Consider the following 9725-nt stretch of genomic DNA (forward strand, 5'->3'; position numbering starts at 1 on the left):
TGGTACTGTAATCGCCTCTGCCTTTAAAAAAAGAGTAAAGCTTTAAAAAGTACTCTACAGGATGGAGTTTATATGTTCGAAGCAGTTCCTGTTTTTCCTGAAAGTGTACAACAAGGTATTAGGTCCCAATTTAAACGTGTAGACTGCAACTACACACTTCAGTGTGTGTGTGTGGGTAACAAGGCGACGGGACAGAAAGCCCATCAGGATGTTAAGCAGCTGCAACCGCTTCTAACATTTCAGGGGTCGCCTCAAACTCAGACAACCTTTGACCTCTGGGTTCAGGGGCTTTAAGAGAACGCGCCGGTTTCCCACACACTTCTCCGAGCGCTAATCAGTAACGTGTCACATCATCCGAGTGATCCGAGATAGCATCGGTCTGTCTCATACAGCGCCACGTACTGAGAAATTCCATACCAAAGTATGACAGCAAATGGTGGCAGTGTGTAAGAGGATGCACGCGTCATTTTCCTCAAAGCGTCAGAGATCATGTGACCCATTAGAGACAGAGAGAGAGAGATGGAGGTGATGCTCTCTCTACCATTTTATAATCAGCTTAAAACTTTATTACGTTTATCGCAGCCAATGTGGTGTAAAGATTTACAGATTTATTCAAATGATGAAAAATATAACCATTTTATAACAGTTCACAATATTATCACAATATCTTTTTTTTTATTATTATTTATTTTTTTAAATAGATCATAGTTTATACTTTAGGTATACTTTATCCTTCTCTAATAATGTTTATGGATTAAAATTTTAATAAAATGGTATATTAAAATTTTTAAATATATAAAAGTTTCCATATTTTCAATAATTATTTTTTTTTACTATTTTAAGGTTGATTTTAATGAATGTAATTATTCATCAGCTAAATCATAAGAATATTAGGAATTGTATCTTACGGTTTTTTCTTTCTTTCTTTTTTTTTTAATTGGCTACTGATTAATTTAATTGAAACATTAAAAAAAAAAAAAAACAACACTATTTTTAAAATGACTTTTCGTGAATTATTTTAAAGATTTTTTTTTTTTCCCATTTAAATTGAATTAATTTGAATATTATCCAGCATATTAGAATTTTACACATGGTTAAAATGAGGGTTGTATCTCTTTTCTTTTTAAAGTTCACAAATTATTTGTTTGTTTTTGTTTGTTGTTTACATATTTTTAAATTATGCATGAAACTGATGAGGAAGGAAGACTGAGGACTGCCATGGTTCGGCCTAAACATAGGGTACAGATTAAATAAAGTAAAAAACAAACGAAACATTTAATTATCGAGCTATTTGCTGAGTCTCAGCGCGAGATCTACCTCCAGCTCAGTCTCCCAGCAGGACTGGGTGGAACTGCTCGGGTTCACAACCAGGAATAAATGTCAAACACTACAAATTTGCTTTAACGCCGTTCTTTTTTTTTTTTTCTTTCTCCGATCACGAGTGTATAATTACGTACGTTAGGATTTGAGGCCACTTATACCCTGATAAAGTTCAGGCAGGAGCTAAAAATGAGCCCTCGTTAGAAAAGCCTTCAGTCTCAGGGATTCTGAAGGCAAACTTGAGATGAAGACTGATTAGAAAACTCGTTTCTCTGCCATTGACCTTTGGAACTTTCCAGACTTTCTGGGAGTCAGGTTGGATTAAGCTATTCGGAGGTTAGGGGGTGGGAACCACGTCACCACACAATGGAGCGGGACTCGGTGGAGGGGTGGGGGGGACGGGGGTAAGAAAAAGTGAAGCTATTTGTCCCTGGAATAGTTACTACATCCCCCCCCACTTCACTCCACACACACCCCACCCCCCCTTTAAGCTGCCTTTGTTCCAGATGACATTTCAAAAGGAGGATTGGAGTCATTAAGACCGGGGTTAGCCGACGTGGGAGGGAATTAAAGTAGATGAGCCTTTAAAAGCTCAGTGCAGGACACCGACTCTGTATTTACATTCAGTGAGTAAAAATTGCCGGCTGAAAGACGCCACGTTCTTAAATTGAATTGTATTTTCACGGGGTCACAAAAGGAATATCAAATCAGTCTTGCATCAAAAGTAACATTGCTGTTCGGATGCTGTTAAATCAGATTTATTTTCAGGTACATGCTATATCTCCACCAAAATAAAATTTAAAAAATTATTTAAAAAAATCAACTCGATGTTAATAACGTTCAGTTGGAGACATTCATAATCACCCTAACGATGAAGATGGATTTTCTAATGACAGATCGCCGAAGATAGAAGATTGAGCAACACCAGCCGGACGTCTGCGATAGCAAATCCGACAGGAAAATTCATAAACGATGTGCCAGGACAGCCGAGCGCTCTCGAGACGAACCTGGAGCTGAACGACAAAAGCCCTGGTTCAAAGGCAGACAGCTGAGGAGCTGGACAGAAGAAGAGAGCTCATACTGACACGCACCAATAAATAAATAAATAAATAAATAAATAAATAAACAGGAGATGGAAACAGATGAGACGCAGTGAGATGTAGACGTCAAGTTACCGAGGAGAGATTTCAGGTGGTAAAAGGTCAAGAGGTCAAATCTTTCAATCATGGACGTCAAACTTAAAAGTATCAAAAGGGGTTTTTTGTCGTCCGCCCCCCCGAACAGTCATGAGTGAATGCAGCGTTAAAAACTATTTATCATAATCCTGATTGCCTCCATCCATGACAGTCACATGACACAAATAACACACTTCACTGGAGCAAAAGTAATGTATGCAGATACGCTCGTATGTTCTCTCTGGCTCGCTCTCTCTCACACACACACACACACACACACACACACACCCTCCTGCAATCATTAGCCAAAGAGGTTTAGAGAAAGATAGAACACACACACACACACACACACACACACACACACACACACACACACACACACTAACTCCGCTGAGCATCTGCTCCGTCAATGTGTAAAGTGTTTTATTTGTTTCAGTATAACCTAGATCCAGTCACCCCAAGAATATAATATATGGACAGCTCCAAGTATTCCAAGTATAGATTAAGGGTCAAATCACTTAAGGAATAAAACACCCAAGTGGGGGGGGCGGGGGGGGGGGGGGGGGGGGGGGGGGGACCAATAATCACTGTGAGATGGTGTGAATCAGTTATTGTTACCTTGACGTTTTTCTATAACAGGACATCTTGATGTGTTGGTTTGTTTTGGGGTTCCCCCCCCCCATTGTATACCCAGCAATACCATTTCTAACACTTATTTAAAAGAAAAGCGCATCACGCTTTTATTACTTTTACGGTTACATTTAATGTTGTTAGACGTCCATGAATCTAGAACGTTTCTATGCTAGACCTGTAAAATACAGTATGCTGCTCTTAACATGTGGGCTGAGATCGAGGCTGTGGCTTTTCTCATTAAGGCCGATCCGATTCGAATGCTTCCCTTTCCACCTTGAACGAGTTAAAAGAAAGAAAGAAAAAAAAGGAAAAGAAAGAAAGAGAAAAAGGTGACGAGTCATCCGGCTCGCACGCACATCGACCGTCCTGCGCAATTTGTTGCAATTGGATTAATCGTCCTGTTCGACAACAAAGCCGACTGTCGCCATGACTACCGCGACTGACAAACAACAGATCATTAGGTCCAATCAGATGCACACACAGGCACGTAAATGTAAACACACACACACACACACACGGGAAGCCAACAATGCTGCTCGAGCACTGTCACTGATTCACAAAAGGTTGATCCATGATTCAGTGAGGTTAGAGGCGAATCCAATCAGAGCGTCGCGTCAAAGGGCACCAAACTGACCAGACATTGGTTTAGCTAATAAGCTACAGGAGGTAGCGCTAACATACGGCCCAGATGAATGTGGTTATCATTTCAAAAGGACGCGGGGGGGGCACACACACCGATTCCATCCCGTTAGAAGGTCTTTGACGCTGCTCCGCATGGACATGCTAATCTGACAGACTGTAATGCAGCTCAGCTACTTTGTATACGTGTGTGAGAAAGTGAAAGGAGTGATCTCCCGAATCTCTCGGAAAGACTGAGCATCAGGGTCCGTCTCCTCCTTCAGCCTGGGTCAAAGGAGCGCTCCATTCATGAACGGTGTAGCCGGGTTGCTGGTTAACAGGTCGCCTGTGTTATGCAGATCCGTTCGGGTTAGCGGGAGGACACGTCAGTATCCACAGCTGCTTCTAGAAAGTTTGGAGTGAACGTTTCTCCAGAGACGGGCTCTTTACTCTAGCCTTCAGGGACCACAGCAATCGGAGAGAGGTGTCCATTTTAGGTGCAATGGTTTGGTTAAAATAAATTTTAAAAAATTTTAAAAAAGTGTCTCACCTTTACATGGCCAGTTTTAAAAGTGTAACCTGTCAAAATAAAATATAAAAAAAAGATCTGTATGACAAATCATCCCTTTTGTGTATGAATGTATTTAATCTGTATTATTATTAATTTTGATAGCTAGCTAGGCTAGCTAGTTAGTTGCTATAGTCTGATACAACACACTCCAAAATAATGAATTCTAAAATGTATGCATTAAACACACGCATTAAAACTTCTAAAACCACCATGTGTACGATTGTTGGTGTGAATTTTAGCAGCAAGGAGATGTTTATTAAACATTTTTGGAAAGGAGTCTCCAGTGTCAGCGCTTTGTGCCACGGGGAAGTCAAACACCCGCTTATTTACCATTCGAACCACACAACCTTCCTTCCCTCCTCCCTTTCTCTTCTTCTCCACGTCGTTTCTACTTTCTCTTCGTCTAGGGTTTCAGATGAGGCCTCGGAGCACAAGGGAGATCTTTGTCTGATCCTTGCTGCGGTCGTTAACAGCTCAGGCTACGAGCGCTGCGGATGGTTAGTGTTGTAAATGCCGAGTGTTATAGATGGGATTTCCCCAGCTTCAGTGAACATACCCCTCTGTATAACACAGGTCAAGTGCTAGCATTTCCCCTGGTCCTTAAGAGCATTATTAGCATCCGTAACATGTTACGTGGAAGCAGAGTTACAAGGAAATGGCTCTTTTTTGTTTTTTTAAACGATCAGAGTTTTGTACCTTTGTTTAGGTTCTATTTCTGTAGTGGTGCATTGTGGGATTCCACAAGTTCACAAGCATCAGACAATTGCTAATATCGTCAGGGTTTTTACGTATGCAAGGCTGATCGTGAATCAACGTAAACACAGCAGGTAAACGGGGCACGAGAGCTGATCGGTTTGCAAACACTCGCAAATCCGACGTGGATAGCGGCTGTAATGAGCCTCGTTAGCACAAAGATAAAAAAAAATCAATCACTCGAACGGTGAGGATTAATAATTCAACACGTGTCGCACAAGATAAAACCGCCATCTCCGGTTCCTCTTCCAACCCACAGTCCTCATCTCTGGCTGGAACATGCACATGAACTTGAACATAGATTGAAATAAAATATTTTAATAGTCATTACATATGTTGTGTACACATAATAATGTAATACAGTTAGGTTTATTAGAAATAGGAGGGTTAAAAAACAGTGCTCAGAGTTCATCAGGAGTTATTTTGCTCACAGTACACTGGGTCGTCTTTCTCAGCTGCCGGTGGTGAGCTAACTTCTGCAAATTTAATGAAACGCAAATGAACGTATTGGAGTCATCTCAAAATCTCACACTCTTATCCTGAGCAAATCTTGTTAACATGTTAAGTAAGTCCCAGTGCATTACCTTCTTTACCTATTAATTCCAGTAAGGCACAGAGGCCACGCCTCCTTCACTGGTACTCACAGAGGCCACACCTCCTTCACTGGTACTCACAGAGGTCTCACAGAGGCCACACCTCCTTCCCCAAATACTCAGAGGTCACACCTCCTTCCCCAAGTACTCACAGAGGTCTGACAGAGGCCACACCTTCTTCACTGGTACTCAGAGGTCTGACAGAAGCCACACCTCCTTCACTGGTACTCACGGAGGTCGGACACGGGTCATACCTCCTTCCCTGGTCTTGACAAGAGCTCCGACAGAGACCATACTTCCTTCACTGTTACTAACAGAGGCCACGCCTCCTTCCCCACATGCTCAGAGGTCACACCTCCTTCTCCAAGTACTCACAGAGGTCTGACAGAGGCCACACCTCCTTCACTGGTACTCAGAGGTCTGACAGAGGCCACACCTCCTTCACTGGTACTCACAGAGGCCACGCCTCCTTCCCCAAGTACTCACAGAGGTCTGACAGAGTCCACACCTCCTTCACTGGTACTCACGGAGGTCGGACACAGGTCATACCTCCTTCCCTGGTCTTGACGAGAGCTCCGACAGAGACCATACTTCCTTCAATGTTACTAACAGAGGCCACGCCTCCTTCCCCACATACTTATATACACCTGTTCCCGAGTACTGACAGTGTACAGAGGCCACGCCTCATTCCTCACATACTCACGTACACCTGTTCCCGGGTACTGACAAAGTTTACAGAGGCCACACCTCCTTCACCGGAAGGATTCAGTCGCAGTTGATACACACTGCAATCGTGAATCATATTGAGATCAGTGCACTGAATCGATTCAGTGAAAGCTTGTGATGGAGCTAAACTCGAACTACATTTTTAGAAATTTCAGAACTCTTCTTCAGTTGTCCTCCAGCATTACCTTTTTGTGGAAGCTAAGAACCCTTGATTACCCAATGAAGCCTTACAGAACCATTATTTTATCCCCAAGAGTAAACACCTGATAAAGTCTGAAGAACAGCACCAGGAGAAACATACGTTCGACCTGATACCAGCTGCTAGTAAGTTCATCTAGTTCTGTTTACTTTACCAACTGCCCTCTCAAAAAGTAAGTGTGTGTACACCTGTGTTTCCTAATCTCTCCTTGTCTAGGGTCAAATCATGGCCACATACCTCATCTAACTGTCTCTCCTCCACCCCCCAAAACACGCACACAAAATTGTCGGAATAACGAATGCCTTTATTTCAGCCTTCATAAAGCTCTTTAAGAGATGCTATTGCACTGAAGGCTATAAAATCACCCCATACCGAGCATAGCAGTCAGTCTCTCTCTCTCACACACACACACACACACACAGAGAGAGAGAGAGAGAGAGACAATAGGCTCCGGAACTCAGTAAGAAATGTCTGCAGTCACTTTGCCGGGAAGAGACTGATTTTATTGTAGCGCTGCAAAAGTTGGGTAATTAAGGCTGCATTCCTGAGCTGACTGTTGCCCTGTAATAGTTTACAGCAACGGAGCAAGCACGGACGAGCTTTCCTCGCTCTCGACAACCAACCGAGCAACCGGCCCCGCCTTCCTCGGTAAAGACCGCAGTGCAGGAACCGATATTTGCTTTCACAGCCAAGAGGAGTTTCTATAAACAGGATACTGAATTAAATTAGCTTTCTGGGCAAAATCAGAAGTGTGGAGCTCAGCAAACAGTTTAAGAGCCGCAAGCTGCATGAAATATATACGGTTCTGTTCGAAGATCTACACGTATCCCAGCAGGCATCAAGACATTCGTGCCAGACTTGAACGAGATGCCCTGATTTTGGTCAGAATGAAAGTCAGCAACACGGCTCTTTCAGGATTTCAAGCGCATCGGTGCGATCACGTAATCAGGAATGTTACGTGATTAACGCAGAGTTCAACTAAAGATTTCCGAAATCTGATGAGAAACACACACACCAATCAACTCGGAATTCCTACTCGGCAACTCGGGTTCAGCAAGCGACGTCAGATCGACACGGCCGCTCATAGCATCGGCAGTAAGCGACGTAGACGATCTTACGTACTGTATATACACACGTATTGGCTTTAGAGCAACCAACATACAGATATATTCACTTGTTAAATCTAACACTGACTCTTCAGGTTGCTGTTTTGAGGAGGAAAATATCCATCACTCATCACAGTCGTATAGCTGGCTAGCTTGTTGCTAACAAAAGACAAACATGGAGGCTTTGTCCCACTTTGTAGCTGGCAAGTACACGAGTCGACAATGACTTCTCACATCCAAGGCAAGTCCAATGCAGGACAATTCTAGTGTTTCTAGCTTCATGAATCGTGCGGTGTTTGCGAGAAACGCTCATCGGCTCAGATCGTGTTCCCGGGAAGTACGTTCACGTGAACCGAACACCGAGGACCTCACGGACTTTGCTACCGAAACGAAATCTTCAGTCGTGGACCGAACAATTTCTGGCAAGTTTCCAGCCATGACCAATTTAAGAAGTAGCACAAGTAGTGCGATTGACCTCTCGTTGATCTAATTAAAAAGGCACGAAATAAAAGTCCTGGTGATACTAAGCTACCTAACTTGCCAATCATAAACAAAAAGAGTCTCCAGTTCAACTTCCTGACTGACTAAAGGATAAAATGGCGGTACTTATTTATTTCGGTTTGCCTTCTTTTGTGGATCTATCGAGGGCAATTCAAGCTGTGCTGTTGGTCGTCAATGCTAATTTGCACACCAGTTCAGCAGTGCAGTTTTTAAACCCCGGAATTCTGCAGAACACACACAGAGAAAAACCCACAGCAAAATCCATTTAAATTGAGGTCAGATTTACCAACAGCTAGCGTGATTGTGTCTTAACCCCAAGTTGGAGTCCAGTTAAACCTCTGCACTGTTCACATTTCCATTCCACACCACTGACTCTACATTATAACGTCGAAAGCCTTGGAGTCGCCCGAGCAGGAACGTGGCTCGAAGCTCCAGAAAAGCGTGAATAGCGGGCGCAGTGTAAACAGATATTTTTGGGAGGGCTAAGCTTCGCGCTGCCAAGCCTATTCACTACAAGAACACTAGCTTGGCCTACTAAAGCACATTTTAACCCTCAGCTGAACAAATATGAGACTAGACACAGATTCGGAGCTTAGCGGGACACTGATCCGTGAGGACCGCAGAAATACGAGACAGAACGTACAAGCACGTGGCACTTTAATGTTTCGAAACCTTAGCTAACGATGTATAAACTGCATTTTACACGCAACTAGCTGTGTTTTTTTTTTTACAAGCAGAGGAAGACAATCCTCAGCACCTCCAGAGTGAATCCGAGGCTTTGTTAGCTCTACATGATGCACGGATGATAAGGAAAAGCGCGTTTGCTGAAGGAGGAGGTGTGTGTGTGTGTTAAGATGTGGTGTTTTACCTCCATTTGTGCATGACAAAGCCAGGACACTGCTCACCACACACATTACAGGGCTTGCCTCTTCCCGGATTGTCCAGTGCACTAGGCTAAAATTAAGAGAGAAGAGAAACATTGAAAGAGTCAGGTACATCCATGTACTCTCAGAAAAAAGATTCATTTAACGATGAAATTCTCGACATGTTGGTCTATTTTCACTCTGGTTAATAGTTTGCTGCATTACCCACAATGCCATCTGACTGCTTTCTGATAATACGCCCAGTGGGATACGGCTGTGCTTGCTTCATCTCTATCTGAACAGCGCGATGCAGCGGCGCTTTAGTGCTTCAGCTCCTCCAGCTCTCTCAACTCCTCATCTGTACGCTCTGCTCAAACGTTTATGCTACATCGACGTCATCACCTTGTAGATCATCTCTCGTATATACAGCAGCTGCACTGCATTCTGGGACTGCGACGTCTGCACCAACGTCTTCACTACTTCTATGTCGGAGTTCTCGTTGCTACGATGATTCTGCTCGAGCAATAACAAGTCCCCCTTGTGCGACATGCCAAGTTCAGCCAAGTTCTCCGGGGAATAATGACAACGCAACACCGAGCAACAAATTAGTCACTAAACACGGCATCACAGATATTTCAGTATACTGAACTATACATGTGATAGTACC

General features: G+C 43.3%; 1 protein-coding gene across 1 annotated transcript in view; it reads right to left on the bottom strand.

Moving 5' to 3' along the window:
* Nucleotides 1–9128, bottom strand: part of prickle2b (prickle homolog 2b) — a 95483-nt gene extending 86355 nt beyond the window's left edge. The window contains exon 1 of the mRNA XM_017450788.3: nucleotides 9064–9128. Within this exon, the coding sequence (XP_017306277.2) occupies nucleotides 9064–9077 (14 nt within the window). The 5' untranslated portion in view covers nucleotides 9078–9128. The remainder of the gene's footprint in view (nucleotides 1–9063) is intronic.
* Nucleotides 9129–9725: the final 597 nt, after the last annotated feature.

Source organism: Ictalurus punctatus, chromosome 21 (genome assembly GCF_001660625.3).
Source record: "Ictalurus punctatus breed USDA103 chromosome 21, Coco_2.0, whole genome shotgun sequence".
Taxonomy (NCBI): Eukaryota; Metazoa; Chordata; class Actinopteri; order Siluriformes; family Ictaluridae; genus Ictalurus; species Ictalurus punctatus.